Source organism: Lissotriton vulgaris, chromosome 2_1, assembly GCF_964263255.1.
Source record: "Lissotriton vulgaris chromosome 2_1, aLisVul1.2, whole genome shotgun sequence".
In the NCBI taxonomy this organism is placed as follows: Eukaryota; Metazoa; Chordata; class Amphibia; order Caudata; family Salamandridae; genus Lissotriton; species Lissotriton vulgaris.
The window spans coordinates 1,848,420,140-1,848,440,424 of record NC_141687.1 but is presented as its reverse complement, the minus strand read 5'-3'; the positions used below and the strand labels follow the sequence as shown (position 1 = coordinate 1,848,440,424).

General features: G+C 43.3%; 1 protein-coding gene across 1 annotated transcript in view; it reads right to left on the bottom strand.

The window, feature by feature from the left end:
- Nucleotides 1-3,337: 3,337 nt before the first annotated feature.
- SKOR1 (SKI family transcriptional corepressor 1) overlaps nt 3,338-20,285 on the bottom strand; it is a 40,220-nt gene continuing 23,272 nt past the window's right edge. The window contains exon 9 of the mRNA XM_086958960.1: nt 3,338-4,062. Within this exon, the coding sequence (XP_086815086.1) occupies nt 3,953-4,062 (110 nt within the window). The 3' untranslated portion in view covers nt 3,338-3,952. The remainder of the gene's footprint in view (nt 4,063-20,285) is intronic.

Genomic DNA, 20,285 nt, shown 5'->3' with positions numbered 1-20,285 from the left:
CGGTACTAGTAGATGGAGGCTTAGAATATATAGTCCATGGTCATATTGTATTGTATTGTAATTGCATTTATATAGAGCTTACCACCACTGATGAGGCATCACAGCGCTTATTCGGCGAGTAGCACGCTACTCCAGGACCCATAGAGGATTAGTGTAGTGAAACATGCAAGTACATTTTAAGTGGTGGATAGGTTAGTCAGTTATTTGGATTCTGAAGGATAGCAGAAGGATAGAGGAGGAAAAAAAAAAGGTTTGTATTTATATAGCACTTGTTACCTCTGATGGGGTGTTGAAGCACGTTACTCCGGCAACCCATAATGGGTTAGTGCTGAGTTAGTATGGTGAAATATGAAAGTAATTTGAGTGGTGGATATTAGTCAGTTATTTGGAGTAAGAAGGATAGTAGAGGGATAAAAGGGAAGAAAGGCTTGCATTCATGTAGCACCTGTTACCCCTGATGAGTTTTGAAGCGCTTTTCTGGCGAGTAGGACGCTACTCCGGAACCCATAAAGGATTAGTGTTGAAAATTAGTATAGTGAAGTATGAAGTAATTTGAGTGGTGGATATGTTATTCAGTTATTTGGACAGAGAAGGGTAGGATGCGGGATAGAAGAGGTAAAGAGGTTTGTATTTATATAGCACTTGCTACCCCTAGATGGGGTTTTGAAGTGCTTTAGTGGGGAGTAGCACGCTACTCTGGAACCCATAAGGATTACTGTTGAATTAGTATGGTGAAAACATGAAAATAATTTGAGTGGTGGAAATGCTAGTCAGTTATTTGAATTGAGAAGGGTTGGGGGGGTAGAAAAGGGAAAAAGGTTTGCATTTATAGAGCGCTGGTAACCCTGATGGGGTGTTGAAATGTTTTATTGGCGAGTAGCATGCTACTCTGGAACCCATGAAGGATTCGTGGTGAATTAGTATAGTGGAATATGGAATTTGAGAAGTGAACATGTTAGTCTGTTATTTTTATTGAAAAGGATAGTGGAGGGAAAGAAGAGTTAGATTTTTTTTAAAAATAGGTCATAGTAGGAGGAGGCTTTTGGATGAGTAAAAGGGGTTTTTTGAGGGGAAGAGTCAAAGGGAAGAGTTTAGAAAGGTTTGTTTTGGGGGAACGGTATAGTAAAAGAGGTATCAGATGATGCAAGGAGGGGTAGAGTAGGAGAGAGTATAGAAAGGGTTATTTTGGGGATTATAGTAGTGGTATGGGGTTTGGGATAAATGAGAGAGTAGATATAGAGGATATATTGATAGATGTATAGGGTGAGAGATAGGGTAGTGCCTTGGAAAGAGTAGTAGAAAGAAGTTTGAGATGAGTCAGAAGGTTGGGCTAGAGGATATATTGAAAGAAGTATATGCTGAGGAATAGGGTAGGCAACTCAGTTTTCAATTGGTTAGTTCTTTTGTTTTCTTACAAGCTTTTATTCTTTGATGATGCAGGACCCAAGCACTGTATGGAAAGACTTCCCTTTGAATATTATTATAAATATATTCTTATCCACACTTTGGATTTTTTTAAAGGCGGCTTCTCATTGAGCTAAGAAGGAATCACAAAAGCCATGCTCCAGCTATCCAACAAACTATTTTCCCTCATATGAAACAGTGGCTACTTACACACTCTTTGCATTTGTCTTCAATGAATCCCTTATGTATTTCGGTAAATGGACACCGTTGCGCATGCATCAATGTTTTTACATGAGAGAACATTTTAATGCTGCCTGTCAGAATAATAGTCAGAGCTATACAAAACCTTATTGTCCTTACAAAAGACCTAACTGTTCTTGGGGATGTCTCAAGTTAAAAGAGTGAAATATTACTCGGTATAGTCATCTCGTTGCTTTGGAACCTATCAAACAACTATTGTATTTTGTTGGCAACCACAAACTATACTTTGGAGAAAGGATTTTAGAATTAGCTGGGTGATACAGGATAATAGTCCTTCGAACTCGAATTGTAAAGGCAAACATTTATTCAGCAAAACGGATTTACATATAGGGTCTAAAAATGTGGGAGATTCTCAGACCTAGAGACCACTCTGAGATAGATCTTTTTAAGCAAGAGACCCAGTCTCCCTTTCAGACTTAAAAACTGGAACAGCAGAGTGCTATAGAAAGTTATCTATGGCTTTTTTTGTCAAAATAAAGGATGAGCCTTTCAAAAGAATAAAAAGAGGTCAGAGAGCACGCTGTAGAGGCAGGAGGACGCAAAGAACTAGTGAAAGAGATAGAGCTTGGAGAATAACCTGTGCTTAAAGGAAAGGTAGATAGTATAATGAACTGGAGAGAAGAATAAAATAATGATCTAAATACAGAAGACATAAGAGAAAAGATTGGTGTTAGATAGCAAGAGAGAATCATATAGTTAACTAATCATGTCTAATTCCATGTACCCAATGGAAATTACCATTACATACTGGTCACTCAACATGGAAAACAAAGCAAAGAGGTTACGGACGTGCTGGTTATCAAATAGTAGACCGGAAGTCATCACATGGAGTATGAGTCTCAAAAATGGTGCGTCTGGGGTTATGGGCTCATCAATAGTCGTGGAAGTTCATTATATTGTCCTGCTCCTGACAGTGCTGGACTGTACAAATATTTCTCGTTCACTACATTTCTGGCTGCATGAAATTGAGGAAACAATGAATGATTTTGCTTTAGAGCATTACGGTGTGTCATGCTTACTGAAGCCCTTTCCTGTTCTGTAAAGCTCTGTAGATGCACAGTGGTAAACCGCTCTTTAGATAAACCGTCGTACAAAGAATATTAGATGCCTTAAAAAGCACCCTGAATTCCCTGCTTCAGATTAGGCATTTAAGACGAGAAGCATTTGAGATGGTCAGCTTTAAAATATTTTGAATGTTCTGCTTTATGAGACATGATAAAATTCCTGCTGTATAAAATACTCCGGATACACAGCCGTATAAAACAGCTTACATTTTGGTGTTCCTAATGCTTATTTATATACCTTGTGTAAAGCAGTGTAGATGCTCTGTTGCATGAAAATGTTACATTCCCTGTTGCGTAAAGAACTGGATGTACAGAGCCCTTAAGATGTCCTGCTACATGAAGCTCTTTAAATGCAGATACATGGAGCACGCTGGATTCCTTGTTGTGTGCAGCACTTGAGGTGCCCCAGCTAGAAAAAAAATAATTGAAAAGTAAGAATGCCTTTTTGATTAACAGATGTTAACGTCTGTCTTTTCTATGAATCTACATTGCACATCTCTGTTATATCGAGCTTCAATACTGCGATCTCTTTATCTTTCTTCAATTTACCTTGAGCCAGTACATCTGTCCTTTTACCCATTCTCTTTCCAAACGAATGCAGTTGTTCTGACAATTTCTTTATTTAAGAACCAAAATCACTTACAGAGATCCCCTCCAACGGCCCCCAAAAAACATTTTGTACACTTGTCTGCGATGGTTTTCTGTTTTAAAGTGCTGTTTACATTGATCTGTTAGAAAGGATGGTGAACGCAAATAAATATACCAAATAAATTAAAATGCAACGAATACTGATCCAGGAAAAACACAGTACATTTATATCCATTGCACATAGCCACTTGCTTCCATTTATGGATACTTTTTTTGAGAGATTGAGACATACAGTATGAATTAGACTTCAGTCTAATATGAACACAAACATTTTTTCAAGAGTCATTGCGATATATATATATATACTGTATATATATTTATATATGTATATTCTATTCACAATCATTGTTTATATCTACAATAGACCTTCGGTTTTGACTCCTTTTGGTCCAGTAACATCTTCTGGGCGACGTCCGGAATTCAATGTACATTATTTACAAGAGATGCCTAGTCCTGTCTTTATGAACCAGGCAGACAGTGGTCCGGAGTATATACATGGTGCTTTCTTGCAAAAATGGCTTGGGTTCTGTTTGCTTTCTTGAGGTGATGATGGCTTGGGTTGATATCTTCAATCCTTACAAAGTGGTGTGGAACATGGCCTTCCGGGGTATCCAGATGTGGCTGACTGGGGCAAGAGAGGAGGCCTGAAGGAGCAGTTCCCGGTGCAGTGTCTTGGTGTCAGCATCTTACAAGAGAAATGATGGAGAGCATCATGGGCCTCTGAAGAAGAACAGACACCACCAATACATTACTTTTCCCCCTGGAAATACCTTCTACACTGCACTAGTCATTTGGGTGTGTGCGGCCCTGAGATCAAGAGCAGAGTCTACATAATTCCTACCACTAATGTTCTTCGTCATACCAAAGTGAAAAATACTTACCAATTATTGTACTTCTGCATGAATAACTTCCAATATACCTATAGAAATACCTCCTCAGCCATCAGATAGAGTATGAATGAACCGCAAAGGAATCTTAACTGCATCGCTGCGGCGGCTTTTCCCGCTGTGTGCGGCATTTTTAAAAATACCGCGTTACATGACGAGCTCAGCTCGTCATCAGCATACGAGCGCCGTAGCTGATGACGAGCTGAGCTCGTCATCATCATCGAAGGGGTTAACTATTATAGAAGCAGCCTGCCTTGAGTCTAGGAAAAACAAAGCCTAGATAATAACATTTCCTTTTTTGTCAAATGGAACTGTTGATTGCTCTCTGTAATATTTCAGTATCAGCAGCCACGTTCACCTCTCCCAAGCTCACCTAGAACGTAAAGGTCTGACCAGAAGATAAAAGGAGTATGAAAAGCTGCAGGTATTAAAGGTAGGCACTGAGGTAAATAAAGAAGATAGTAGTGGCTGCATATGTGTTCACTAGAAACGTTGAAAGATCATTATCTTGCCATGTGCTCATTGACAACTGAACACATTGTGCATATAGATTTCATGGAAATTGATAAGGAGTGATTTTAAGACAACGCAGGTGAGAGAGGGAGAGCCAAGCTCAAACAAAATGTCAGATAAATCAAACAGAAGTTCTAAAATGAGCTGCAAAAAAAATGGTGTTTATAGAAATTAATGCCTTTTCAGGCCACAAACTCATACCTTTCTTCATCTCTCTTAACAGGTCAATTAGTTACCTCTTTCAAGTCAAAGTCAGCCACATTAATTTCTAAACTTCTACCTTTCCCATCTCTCCTAGTCGCTCACTTAACCTCACTTATGTTAGGATCAATGTAACCCTCACTCACTACACTCCTCTATCACCCATAATTCCACTTGAACCCTCATTTCTCTCTACCTTCATCCCTAACAGCTGCTACACCTTCCCACAATCATACACTCTCTTTCTCTCCCTTTCAAAAGATCTACCAATAAACCACAGCACCCTGGCATCCCTATCATCTCTCATTCTCCCCTACCAGATTCCCTCCCCACTCGGACACCCAAGTTACATGGAAAAAACTTGGGCTTGTGTGTGCTATAATCCCACTACCAAACCTACTGCCATTCTCCTTATAGCAGGATACTTTATCCTTTTATCCAATATATGCCTAGGGCAAGGTAAATCCCAAGAAACAAAATCTGCACTACAAAGGTCACGTCTGATCTGAAGTTTAAACAAGCACGTTAAATTATTTCTTGTTTGGCACAGCAAAGAACCAAGACATCACCTGAGTAAACATTTCATGCTGGCCGTCTATCTGTTGCGTCAATGACAAGGAAGAAAGCTGTGACTAACTTTCCATGCATTCTCCCAAATAAGCCAATTACACTTCATCCCGGAACTGAAAAACATCCAAACATTGCAAAACATAAAGACTTGCTCAAAATGAACCAACTTGGTTATGCCACAAAAACATGCAATATGAAGTTATGTCATGACACAGAGATTTCACACCCCGATATGAAAAATAGCCACAGTAATGTACCTACAAACATTACAACTGTATAGACATGAGCAGCGGTTAACAGACTACTTCACTCTCCCAAACCCATCCAGTCTTCTTTTTAAAACTAAAGATCTCAAACCTGTGCCCATCAATGCAAAGTCTTTGGTAAAGAATAAACCTGGAAATTACCTCTTCAGGGCCATTTAACCAGACTGGCTATTTATAACTGACTGAAACAAGGCTGCAAGGTTACGCAGCTCCCACTATGCACAAAATAATACCACCAGCATGTAAATTTATCATCGAAAAATTGTCTGAATTAAAAAACACCTTGTACCTACACAACTCTTCTGCTCCTGAACGTGAATGTCTCCCATTCAAACACCAGCCTTCCCCTATCTACCCTATTGCCTTTGGGCGGTTCTATTTCCTTACACCGTAAAGTAACTTTTGCAACATTTGCATTTGCAGCAGAAACCTCAGTCTAAGTCAACAATACCTCATTGTTCTGGGTGATACATGGCTCGAAAAGCCTATTCGGGCTGTGGTGGTTTGGAATAGACACAGCTTATTACCAACCCATCACACTCTCCAGGACAATTCCTTTTCAGAATTTTTGACAACACTGGCAACATAATCATCTCCAAGTACCTACCCTTATGTGTAACAGCCATGTTGCTCAATCCCTTTCAACATGACCTTAATGTAACAAAAAATCTGGGCCCGTATTTATAATTTTTCATGCAACACAGAAAGCCACCTTGCTGCACTGGGTGAAAGGAAGAGGGTAGGAATGCAGAGTATTTAGCATTATATGGCACATTTCTGTCCTTTCCCAGCGCTGGTGCACTTTGGCGGCCTAGCACCAACGCAGACACACTTGGATCATGGTGCATGGGTGAAAGTGTTGTGTGCAGGATTATTTTTGTTCAAGAAAAGACACCTTCCTGCACAAAAGCAATCCATAGAGCCATTTTCCTCTTTCTATGTGTGATACAGATTGTGGAAAGAGTAAAGAATAGAGCGTAATAAAGATATTTCTCCTCGTTATGCCTCACCTACGGACGTGTAGCATTTTGACACATTTTCAGGTCTACCACCAATGTTAAAAATGGGAATGCGCACAAATCCATGCGTGGATGCGTTGAAACACACGCTCCACCTATGGAACGCCTCCCTGGGACAGAGCAACGCAAGGCCGCATAGCTGGCTTATGTTACTTTAGATTTATCAAGCATTGCAGGGCCACGCAAGGTGGCCTTGCCTAGCTTGATAATTCTCACTTAAGTTTGCAATGGCACAAGGGCAAAGTAAAACCTTGATAAATCTGGCCATTAGACTCTAAACTACAGATGGATAAAAGAACTGGATATAGTCTAGAATATTGGAAATGTAAATATATGAGCTCTCGTACCATATAATGACAGTGTCTCAAATCCAATCAGTCTCCCATAAAAAAATACCTCAAATTTATGCTTACAAGAGTTATGTCAAAGAGTAAACCTGTACATGACTTCATAAAAGACATGCAACTGGACTGGCTATTTTAAGCTAAAACGTGGCTATCAGATGACGCAGCCACCATTGTGCTCAAAAAATAATTGCCCTAATGAAATGTCGTAAGATGTCCCTAATGTGCATAAACAATCCATAAGCACCTGCGCCGATACAAGTACTCTGCACCAGAAAGTGAATGTCTATTTGTCAAATGCTAGCCTTCCACTATTGGCTCAATCCAGAAGTGTAGGTTCAGGGGAGGTTTTGGGGGTGTTACACCCCACTAATATAAGTATTTTGTGCTAAATAGTTGGGTGCAGGTGCTTTCAGTCGGGTATGGTGAGGTGTCTGTCGGCTTTTACCAGGAATTTTTAAACACAGACAAAAACGCACACACACTCTCTCCCAATCAGTGTTTAGTAAGCCTTCAAAAATATGAGTTATTTCGCAAAATAATGAGCTTTCTCTCACTTAGTACCCATACCAATCAGCATTCCTCTCGCCAACTCACACACCCCAATCTTACTGACCAAACTACGCTCATGGTGCGATCCCGTTTTGGATTACCTACTGCCCCCCATAAAAGCACCGCACCTAATTTGCAACACATTTATGTAATTCGGTCAGAACCTCAGCCTAAGCCAAATCAAACCTCATTTAGACAAAACTGGCAAAATAACCACCTCCAGACCCGTGGAGTGACCATCTTTCTAATTGCATCTCTCAACATCATAATTCCTAGGAAGTGTTCATCGAACAACTCGAACGCGCCTGGAAAAAAGCTGAAACTGGACATCCTGGACACACTAATGACAACCATTAAATATACTGCAGAAACATTTAGCTGCAAAGTATCAGCAATCCCATGTTTCAATTAATGACTTGCAAAGCCTGTTGACACTATTATCTCGCAGGAAAGAAATCGGACTCAGATTTCTCCAGGTTGGTAAAATGGTTCACCAAACAGCTTTCAATACTCAAAAACACTAACAGAGCACATGATAATTAGAAGGGGAAAAACCTGGACAAGCACAGTGAAAACTGACCGACTCGACAACTACAAAGCAACCATTATAAAAGAAAACAAGAAATACTACCCATCTTGCCACGTCTTTGCACCATGCCCTGCAAAAAAGGCCTTCAGAATCATTGCTGAAGAGGAAGATTCTTTAAACTGCTCCAGTGAAGCCATTGCCTCCTCACCATTTCGTAAGAAAACAAAAAGCAAAATCCCCTTAGCTAAATTGGACCAAGAATCTTCACGCACCCTAATCCAAAGCACAAACCAAAACAACGGCATAGGGTTTACTTGTGACCAGTCCTCCCACAAGTCATGGCTCTTTCGCACCCAGCTCAGAAACCTCGAGACTCCCGCCTAGCTCCTCTCTCTCTCTCTCTCTCTCTCTCTCTCTCTCTCTCTCTCTCTATGGCTCTCTCTTCACTGCTTCTTTCTCGTTTTGTGCCCTTCTCACCACTGTTTTCGCTCGTCTCTCATCATCATTACTCTCACTCTTTTTGTCATTTATTTTGCTTCATTTTTGTGCCCTTATTTTTGCCTCTGTCTCGTCTTTGTGGCAGTCATTTTTACTGCTTTATCACTCGTTTCTTTCCTTGCCTTTTTACCTCGTTTGGTACCCTTGTTTTTGAATTACCTAGTTTTATACCAGTGATTTTTCTTTGTCTTTTTGCAATATTGTGTGTCATGTGTTCAATGCTCGTGTCCTTTCTGCACCCCTTTCCTCTCTTCCCATGGTTAATTACCTTATCCTCACTGTGCCCCTTTTTCCGCTCTCTCCCACGCCCCTGTGAGTACTGCCTTTGCTCTTCCCTCCTCCAATGAGCTAGTTAATGGCATAAAAAGGTGTGCCAAGGTCAATACCATCTGTATCTGTCCCGCCAGGTCTGCGCCCAGTGCCAGAAACCCCAACCCACTGCTACCTGTCCGCGTTCCTCCATACCCTCAAACCCAGTTGCAGCTCACTGCGCTGCTGCCGCACTGTACCTCACAAAACAGAACCACGACCACACTGATAGCACCCAACACCCCATACACTCAAGCACCCGCAAACTAACACCCACCTGCACTACAGCCTTGAATGTCATGCATGCTCCGCAAAACCTACTCATTCAGCAAACATGCAACAGAGATGTGTCACCTACTGAACAATGCCGCCCGGACTTTCTTTTTGTCACTGAAAAATGGTTAACTGTAGCATTGACACCAAACATTGATACAGCCATCCCCACTGTTTTCAAGATCGTTAAGCATGACCACCAACACAGTACCAGAGGAGGAATTCTGGGACTCATCAGCTGTGCCAGCAACACAGAAAGCAGAACCAACTACATGGAACACCTCAACTTCAAAACTACAAAACAAGCTTCACCCTGAGTGGAACCCTAGTCTACCAACCCCATGACCCCAAGCCAACTTCACCAACAACTTCCCGGAATTCTCCGCCCCACTAATTATCGACTCCAGCACCTACATATTCCTTGGAGACCTCAACTTTCACCTAGAAGGCCTGACTAACACCAACTTGACTACACCCGTGGAAAGCCTCAGAAACCTCAGACTAAGCCAACAAGTCTCAGCCCCTTCCCAATATGTATGGTACATTGTGGACCCCGTTTTACCTTATTCAACCGTATCACGATCCACACTTCCACTTGGTCACCTGAACCAATCACGCCATTGCCAGTTTGTCAATCAACATTCCCCACTACAAAGGAACAACCATAACAAGGCCTAACTGTAATGGAATAACATATCTGAGGTGGATTGTGCAGTCGCTCTCCGCAGAAACCAACAAGAGCACACAAGCCACCTATCCGGCGAAATTGACCCACAACCAGACCCCATCAACCTTGCACTAAGTCTTCCAGTATTGGACAGAGCAACGCCGTGACAATATTGAACCCTATCACCACAGTGAAACTCACAGCAATCTTGAAGACCATTTACTTCAGGGCCCAGTCTGACCATTGTCTTACCATGCTTTGACAAAGGCTCAATCCCCATCAACAAAGCCCGCTCCCCAATCCTCAATACCTAATTCTAAATATCACATTTGCAAATGTATGCAGTTTATTTGTATTGAAGTAGTGATTCACAATCGTGGCAACGCAGATGCTCCATCATCTCAATTGAAACCAAAAACATTTGCAACACCTCTCCTATCATCAGCTCCTTGACGCCATTCAATCAAGCGTCAGACAAAATCACAGGACACAGAAAACCCAAATCACTGCAACAGATAACATCCGGTGATCCTCAACAGAGGAGAAAATGCCGCTCTCATCCTACTCGACCTCTCTTCAGTCAACACAGTCTCCGAATCCATCCTGCCCTGAGGACTTCACAAGGCTGGCATCCAAGGACTTACCTCCTATAGATCTGCACCTTGATTGCCAGAAGGACACGAACAGTTAGTTTACCATCAGACTGCTCAGAAGCCCATAAACTCATGACACTGCTGTTAGATGTCATCCGCGCACACATCAACATACTCACCTGTGCTGACAACACATACCTAATATCTCTGACAAAACATTCAACATCAGAAATAACTTCAACTTGTGGACGAAGTCGTTCTGCCTCAAACTTAACATAGGCAGAATCAAAGTGGTAATCTTCAGGATACAGGCCATGCTCTGGGACTCTGCCTGGTGGACTACGGACCTCAGACCAACCCTCACTCTCAGCACACTAGCAAGAAACCTCTGGATCATTACCCATAGCAGGCTGGACACGTCAGCCCAGATCACTGCCGTCACAGCAGCCTGCTTTCACACACTGATGATGCAGAAAAAGATATTCAGATGGCTTCCCAACAATACCAGGAAAACCATAATCCAAGCCCTCTTACTAACAGATTGGGCTACGGGAGCACCCTCCAACGGTAATCAATAAACAACTCATAAGACTTCAGAACATTCAGAACGCAGTAGCCAGGCTGGTCCTTAACCGCCCATGCCTGTCTCGCATCACACCACACCTAAGGGAACTACACTGGTTTCCTATACATAAGCTCACACATTGCAAACTTCTCAACCATGTATAGAATGCATGACTCAACATGGGTCCAGCCTCCCTGAACAGCTGTGTGCAGTTCCACTAACCCTCCAGACACCTCCATTCAGTGGGACTCACACTAGTACACCTGCCACACATACTCAAAAGCAATTAAGGAAGTTGTGCCTTTTAATACCTCAACCCTAAAGCATGGAACAACATCCCACACCAAATTAGAGTCTCCTCTTCACTTCTTGAAATCCGCAAGAAGCTGAATACCTGACTTTGAGTAAGGCCTTTGAGGCAAGCCCCAAACACCTGCAAAGCACTAGGATACCCTGACAGGTGATTAGCCACTATAAAAATCCACGTAATATAACAAGCATCCTACAGTATATTTTCAGCATTATCAGATCAGTCATTAAAACAACTGGTATCACACAGCAAAATGCCTGGAAATGCAACTCACACATGCCACCTGACTAGCTTAAAGAAAGTCCTATCCATCAGACCTATTGCAAAGCCAACACTTCGCTTACTATGATTTCCATGCCAAAGGAGCTAAAATGCCCATTTATGTTTAAAGATTTTTTTAATAAGTTGCAAACTTCGCATAATCACAAACACAGGTATGCATACATTTCAACCTTATTACATCAGGTACAGTGAAGGCAGTCAGACAATCATCTCAGGAGAATATCTACTATTCCTTGACATTTCCATTTCTGTAGTTGGGGGTATACATAAGTCCCCTCTATGTGCATTCGACCCATTCTTGGGACATCCTCTAGATTTAAACACCTCTTTCTCCACAAACATGCATTTATCTAGTTCGGTTGAAATGCCCATTTATTAAACTGCTCCGTAAGGGACATGCTCTGGATGAAGAGATCTGTGTGAGCTACAGATCAGTAACAAATGCTATTTGGCTAAAGTAATTGAATCACAGCCTTTTACTGAAAAAAACTCTTTCAGATGCCCAGGTTAGCTTCCGTCCATATAGAGGAACACTGTGTATACTAGTATATCTATTCGATGTACTAAGAACACATGTGGTTGCTATTGTAGCAACCACCTGGATCCTACTCAACCTCACTGTCACTTTCAACATCACCCAAAGACTTTGATTGGAATGCCTCCTTCTTATCTAATGGGAGCATATCATCTCACAGCCACATTTGCCTCCAAGCCCTACCACTTGGATTACTCTACTCTCCCAGCCCTACCCATCTCCTTCCTCCTTTTTAGCATCTATATCAGTCCTCTGGATGGACTAATATAACCTATAGGCTTGTCTTTTTATAGTTACACATATTATCCTGAAACTCAAGACCCTAAATAATCAGGATTGGCACCATGCCTGATCATGGTAATACACTGGTTGATGCCTACCACCTTTGGGCGAACAAAGCAAAACCAAAGGGGATGATGGACGGAGTGTTGAACATTGCAAGCACGTAACACAATTAACTGACGAAGGTTTAATCCATCAGCATTCTTTAGCTCACTCCGCCACCCCAGTTCAGACATGACCATATGCAAATCAGTCTGAACCTGTGCCTCATGAGAACAGTCCAGCCCGAACTGCCAAGCCATGCCTTCCCGGGACCTGAAACAAGCATCCTGTGACCGGTTTCTGGCTAATCAGCCATCCTCAGCCAGGATAGCTTGAATCCAGTGGCAAAGTGAGCAAGGGACCCACATCTGGGCATACCCTGCCAACTTAGGGCGAACAAAGCAAAACCAAAGGGGATGATGGACGGATGTTGAACATTGCAAGCACTCACCCCCAGTCAACTGATCTGGGTTTAATCCATCATCATGCTTTTGCTCACTCAGAAACCCCAGGTCAGACATGGCCATATGCAAATCAGTATGACCACCTTTAGCTTAACCTGGACAAATCAAAACCATTTGCTGTAAAAACTGGTCACTAGCGCAGGAGATCGCGCCTAGGCCTGCATACCACACAGACAAGCAACACCAAAAAGCCTGAGTCATCCTAGATACAAATCTTATTCAGGAACCAAAAATGGACACAGTAGTAAAATCCTCAACAGATACAGTCAGAATCTTAAGATGGATTTTACACTACCTAGGTTTCCCCTACAGAATTCTAGCTCCAACTCCCAACGTCTTGCCTAAAGGACGTGAACAAAGTCTGCCCAGCAGCCCATAAATACAATTACAATGGGTGCAAAACTCAGTCGACAGGCTGCTCCTACACTTGAATCCCAGAACCATATCAGACATATTATCATGCACTGGTGATAGTTATAAAACATTTTTTTAAAACCTCCATCAACCCTGAAGCAAATTAATTAAAAAGCACAAAAGGACAATACATGTATCAGACAAGAATTTAACAATTTGAGGGAATTTCAAGCAGCCTGATGCACAATCCGTTTCTCACACATACCCTTAAATATGAGTATGCAGAGAGTCAGTGCCACATTTGCCAAACACGACCAGACTCTGGACTGGTGCACTTCAGCCACATAGGTCATACTGTAACCGCACATTTTGACAACTAAACATGCAGGTCCGCTTGTTCGTCCACTCCAAAGGTGACGAACAGAGGGGCATATTACCAAGCGGCAGTGATAATTATCGTTCATCTGAGGGTGTGGCCAAATTATGTGATGTCGGTGCATGGGGTAGCATAAATATGTATATATATATATATATATATATATATATATATATATATATATATATATATATATATATATATATATATATATATATATATGTTACAGCTACCAAATTCCACCAGGCAATTCCTCCTGATAAAGAAAGCAGCACTCACAGGGGCGGTTTCCAACCAACTTTATTTGAAACCTCAGCACATCAATTGATGCAAGATTTAACAAGCGCCATTAGGGCCCGGCCTCCTGGCCCCCATAGTCCGGCCGGGTAGCCCGATTGCCTGCCGGCCTTACTAAATTCTTCCGGGTCAACGGTGACGGGTTACCGGCGGGGGACAGGCGCAGGGCGGGATGAAGCCAGGGGGCTATTTATGCCGGAGGACACCTGAAAACGTCCTCTTTTTCCGCCCCAGGCCCCTGGATTATTCGAGGTCATCAATCTCCCACCCACACGTCCCTGAGATTAGAGGTTTTGGGGGGAGGATAGGAGGGGAGAGTGGCAGAAAAGAGGCCACAGAACATTGACTTGCAGGGTTAACGGGAGTCCTTCTTAAATACTCCCTAGGCAAGCACTGAGGGGGAGAAACGGTAAGCTCTCCGCAGGGAGAATGGGGACATTGGCTGGTGAGGCAAGGGCGCCAGGTTACGAACTAGCAAAACACACAAAATGATGGACCGAATGTTGCACAATGGCAAAACATTCACCCCCAGTCACAGATCTGGGTTTAATCCATCGTTATTTTGCTCACCAAGCCACCCCAGTTCAAACATGGCCATATGCAAATCAGTCTTGACCCTGTGCCTCATGGGAACAGTCCAGACTGAACTGCCAAGCCATGTCTTCCCTGGACCGGAATCAAGCATCCTAGGACCGGTTTCTGGCTATCAGCCGTCTTCAGCCAGGATAGCCTGACTCCAGTGGCTTAGTGAGCACGGGACTCACGTCTGGGCATACCCTTCCCACATAGGGTGAACAGCAAAACACACAAAATAATGGACAGAATGTTGCACAATGGGAAAACATTCACCCCCAGTCACAGATCTGGGTTTAATCCATTGTTATTTTGCTCACCAAGCCCCCCCAGTTCAGACATGGCCCTATGCAAATCAGTCTTGACATTGTTCTGCATTCTGTCCAACAACTGTTGTTTTTGTATTTGTCACCCCGAGTGGGACGGGTATGCTCAGACGTGAGTTCCGTGCTCTCCATAACACTGGAATTTAACTATCCAGGCTGATGAGGGCTGAAAGCCCGAAACCAGTCCTTGGATGCTTGTTTCCAGTCCAGGGAGGACCTAGCTTGGAGGTTCGGGCTGGACAGTTCCCATGGGGTACAGGGTCAAGACTGATTTGCACATGGCTGGGTTCAAACTGGAAAGGCATGGTGAGCAAAAAACGATGGATTTAGGCCCAGATCTCTGTACTGGGGTAAATGTATGACATTGTTCTGAATTCTGTCCATCAACTGTTGTTTTTGCACAGGTTACGAACTAGGGCATGCCGCAGCGGCCCCTGGTAATTCCCTACGAGCCTCCTTGGCAGTTTGGTGGTAGAGGGGTGGGCCCCATAAATGGCGGACAAGGATCAGAGGGCTGGGGCTCACCGCTCAAGGACGCAGGTGGGTTGCGCCTTGCGTGGGTCTCCGATTAGGAGATGCAAGCCAGAGGGCCCCTTGGTGCTGGAGCAAGTGAATATCGCATAACCTGTGGTTATGATATGTGATTATGATTGTAGATATTAAAAGTGTTAATATTGAATTGAAATGTGAATTATATAACTGCATTTTTGTCGTGTTTATGTGTGTTGATTGTAATTAAACATGGCCGTTTATACCCACACTCTTGGATTATCAAGTATTGATTGTCGGTTTGCATGAGGGTGGGGGACATCCTAGGGGGTCCGGGCTCTATGTACAACTTATCTTCAATGAGACTACTACCCCATGCTTAAACAAAAATTGGTAAAGACAATAGGTCTTACCTTTGTAAGGTCTACTGGCTTTGCCAATGTGTCTCACCTGTTGCCGAGTGGACTGACGAGGGAGCTTTGGACTGCGAGCACGCAGGAGCTGCTCTTCCTTCAACCCTTAATCAACTTCTTGCGGAACCCGCTCCGCGGGTCCCGCTTCGCCTTTGGTTCTCCGCTAGCGCTGCTGGAAGTGCGCTGTGACTGCGAGGACTGCATCTAACAGAGCCTCTGTGGCGGTGGTGTGGGCAGGGCTGCGAGCGTGGTCAGGCGAGGACTTCAAGTCCCAGGAGCGCCTGACCCTCGGCATCACCAGCAGCTGACCCGCTCTCCCTGCTGGCTCCTCCCCCGCCTCAGCGCGGCTAAAACCAGCGCGTCAGTTTCCCTGTTTGTTCTCTCACCTGTTGCCGAGTGGACTGACGAGGGAGCTTTGGACTGCGAGCACGCAGGAGCTGCTCTTCCTTTAACCCTTAATCAACTTCTTGCGGAACCCGCTCCGCGGGTCCCGCTTCGCCTTTGGTTCTCCGCTAGCGCTGCTGGAAGTGCGCTGTGACTGCGAGGACTGCATCTAACAGAGCCTCTGTGGCGGTGGTGTGGGCAGGGCTGCGAGCGTGGTCAGGCGAGGACTTCAAGTCCCAGGAGCGCCTGACCCTCGGCATCACCAGCAGCTGACCCGCTCTCCCTGCTGGCTCCTCCCCCGCCTCAGCGCGGCTAAAACCAGCGCGTCAGTTTCCCTGTTTGTTCTCTCACCTGTTGCCGAGTGGACTGACGAGGGAGCTTTGGACTGCGAGCACGCAGGAGCTGCTCTTCCTTCAACCCTTAATCAACTTCTTGCGGAACCCGCTCCGCGGGTCCCGCTTCGCCTTTGGTTCTCCACTAGCGCTGCTGGAAGTGCGCTGTGACTGCGAGGACTGCATCTAACAGAGCCTCTGTGGCGGTGGTGTGGGCAGGGCTGCGAGCGTGGTCAGGCGAGGACTTCAAGTCCCAGGAGCGCCTGACCCTCGGCATCACCAGCAGCTGACCCGCTCTCCCTGCTGGCTCCTCCCCCGCCTCAGCGCGGCTATAAACCTCCTTTGTGACTCCGCAACGCGGGAGCGCGCCGGGAGAAGCCCGGGACAAGGGCGGGACCGTCTGAGGCCGTCAGAGGCCGAAGAAGGCTGGGCTGGGCCCCCCCCTTGGTTCTCCGGTATCAAATTAGTGTGTTGTTGTATCCATAGGCTCGTATTGCATTTTAAGGTTTTGTTCATTCGGCCTCTTATGTCACAATTGTTATCATTTTATTACTCTCTCCTTTTAATATAGTCTCATGACGGCTAAAAAATTACGCTCTGGTCGAGTGATTGTGGGGAGATCTGGGTCTAAAACCAAATCCAACCCCTTAAGGAACAAAATTGCTTCTTCCATGCAATTGAAAGGTCAATGCCAGCTATTCAATTTATGGGACAAAGGGAAAGATAAACCCTCTGATTTGCAGTCCCCGAATGAAATCCCAGGATCTAACGAATCGGTGCCTGTTAATGGGGTCATTGATGTTTCCTCTAGTTTAAGCTTGGTTGCTAGTCAATCTTTGCCTATTCTAGTTAGTCCTGAAGTACTAAGGGTCTCGCCTTCGGCGTCAAACAATGTACATCTGAAACAGAATGTTCCCCTTGAATCTTTGAGTAATAAGCCCTCAAAATTTGACAAAATTGTCCCCTCCCAAGTTGTACTAATGGATGCTCCTAAAGTCTCAGTGAATACTAATCTTTCTTCATCCGAGTTAGTTAAATCCCCTGTAGTAGGGAATGATTTTACACTGCCTGACATTGATTTAACAGCTCATAGGGCGCGGGTGGGATCGTTACAGGGGATCCCTAAAGGTGAGCCTTTAGAGGAAGCAATAACGATTTCAAGTACCGGTCCTCTAAGTAGCACACCCTCTAATAAATTAGATTTTTCCCTTCCACAATTAAATTTTACATCTTGCTCAGGTCCAGTGTTGAACAATTTAGCTGAGGGGTCTCCAAATATTAATGGGAGGTTAATTTCTAATTCTTTGTCCTCTTTGGAATCAATTCTTTCTTCAATTCTAAGTTTACTTGAAAAGTTTGTGGGAGGTTCGGAATGTATTTTTGACACTGTAACGCAAATTTTGCAAGTTCTCTTGTTAAGTAAAAGGGAGTTAGTGCCAGATCTCCCCATACCATCGGTTTCTCTGTTGGTGCCTCCGAAAATAAGCGCTCTTTCCGCTTCGGCAGTTTTGGATTCAGCTCTATCTTCTCCGCTGACAGAAGATCAAAAGGAAAAGAAGCCTGTAGTTCTCTTAGCTGTCTCCGATCCTTCCAAAGTGGTTTCCGCTGGCGCTAATTGTATAGCTCCAATTAGTGACAAGATAGAGGTAATAGCAACATCCCCTCCCATTCCTAAATCCGAAATTCCATCTCTTTTTCCGATATTCTCCTTGCCATCAAGTAAAGAAGAGGAGATTCCTAAAGTAAATACGGGTTTGTTGGGAAAAGTGAGCCCCTTGAAATACAAAAAGAGTAGAATGAAGAAGAGGAAACCCATCCGAAGGTTCGCTAAAAAAAGACAGAGGAAACTCCTTTTTGATAAGAATGCTGAATTAAGTATAGACGATTCCCCGCAGGTGGAGCAGTCTCCTACCTCTCATGTAGAAGTCAGGGTTGTCTCGCCCAAAGAAGACGCCCCTTCCTCTGGTTTAGGTCCTATAAGCTTTACTAATCCTTTCCTTCCCAAGGTTTCCTACTCTTCTACCAATCCTTTTTCTTATTGTAATGTTAAAGCAGGATCTTGTCAAGTTACTTCTAAGGTTACCACTCATTCTGTCATCCCGTCCCTGTCCTCCTTGAATCCTACAGCAACACCTTTTCAGGTTCCTTCCTCAACGACAGTTATTATCCCAAAAGAAAAAATAAATGTGGATACGTTTTATCTCGATTTTTCTCCCTTATTTGAACCAGATTTAATTTTAAATAGATCCGCCCTATTGCTATGTTTTAAAGAGATCGAAAGTTTGAAATTAATTCAAACGTCCGATCTAGACATTGTACTTCTCCTTAACTCCTATATGGGGAAACCATTAAGATCAACAAGGGTGAAATTTCATTTGAAAGTGGTGTTAAATCTTGTTCTACAGTGGGCAGAAGAATTACAAGTTAGAGGGATTGATGTCATGCCATACTTTGGGGAAAAACGTACTCAAAGCATTTTTGCCAATTCTTTACTATCACTTCCCTCTAATATGGGAGTGCCGTTATCGGATTGGTCTAATCTCAGATCAGAGGACCTAAAAATCTGTGTGGCTAGGAATGAAAGGCTGGTTTCATACAAAAACCCTCCCCTTAAGCAGACAGTGAAGGATGATCAATCTAAATGGAGTTGGTTACCCGGTGTTCTAGCGAGTAAATCAGCTCCTGGTTCTAAACAACATTCCAATTTTTAACAGAGAGCTGAAATTTATCTCATGGAACTCGGCCGGATTCAAGGATTGTAAGGAGAAATTGGGTTTCTTACATTCTCTAAAAGCAGATATAATCTGTTTGCAGGAAACTTGGGTTGAAGGAAGATTAGCTTTGGAAAAAGACTATTTTGTTTTGGATTACAGTGCAACCAGCACTAGAAGAGGTCATGCCAAGGGAGGGTTAGCATGTTTGTTATCTAACAGATTGCAATGGAACTATTCATATTATCTAGATCCAGGAAAACTGTTTCTAGCAATAACGCTAAAAGATGTATTTGAAGATTGCCCTAATAGATTGTTGATTGTGGTAAACATTTATATCCCCCTCAATTGTAGTTTTAATGCTGGTCTAAAAACTCTGTTCACTTTTTTAACTAAAGTGTTGGATATTTCCCCAACTCCGCATGTGTTAATGTTTGGGGATTTAAATTGTAATATATCCAACTGTGGGTTGGAGTTGTTTAGAAATATTCCATTGGAGGAGTCTTTGAATATACCATCAGCCCAGTTTCCCTCCAGAATTAAAACTAACAAAAGAGGTAAACTTATATTAGATGGTTTACTTAAAGTTGAATGCTTAATAGTAAATGGGAGGCTTCCATCTGACATCCCGGCAGCTTATACTCGTAAATCTAATAAGGGAAATTCTATTATTGATTTTATCACGGTAGATTATGCCGGTTTTCACTTATTGAAGGATATGAAGGTCATTGAGACTAATCTTAGTGACCATAATGCATTGATGCTTTCTGTCTCCATTAATCTTCCGAAAGTGGATCCGTGGTGTCTGGATACAGATTCTGTGAATTTTGATTCCAGCTCAGGGAAATGTTTTTGGAACACTTGTACTGTTGAAAATCTGGTGCCTCTTTTGAATTTTACTGTTGAGAATTTACCCCTCTGGGAAGGGAGAGAGCTGTTGTGTTTTAATAAT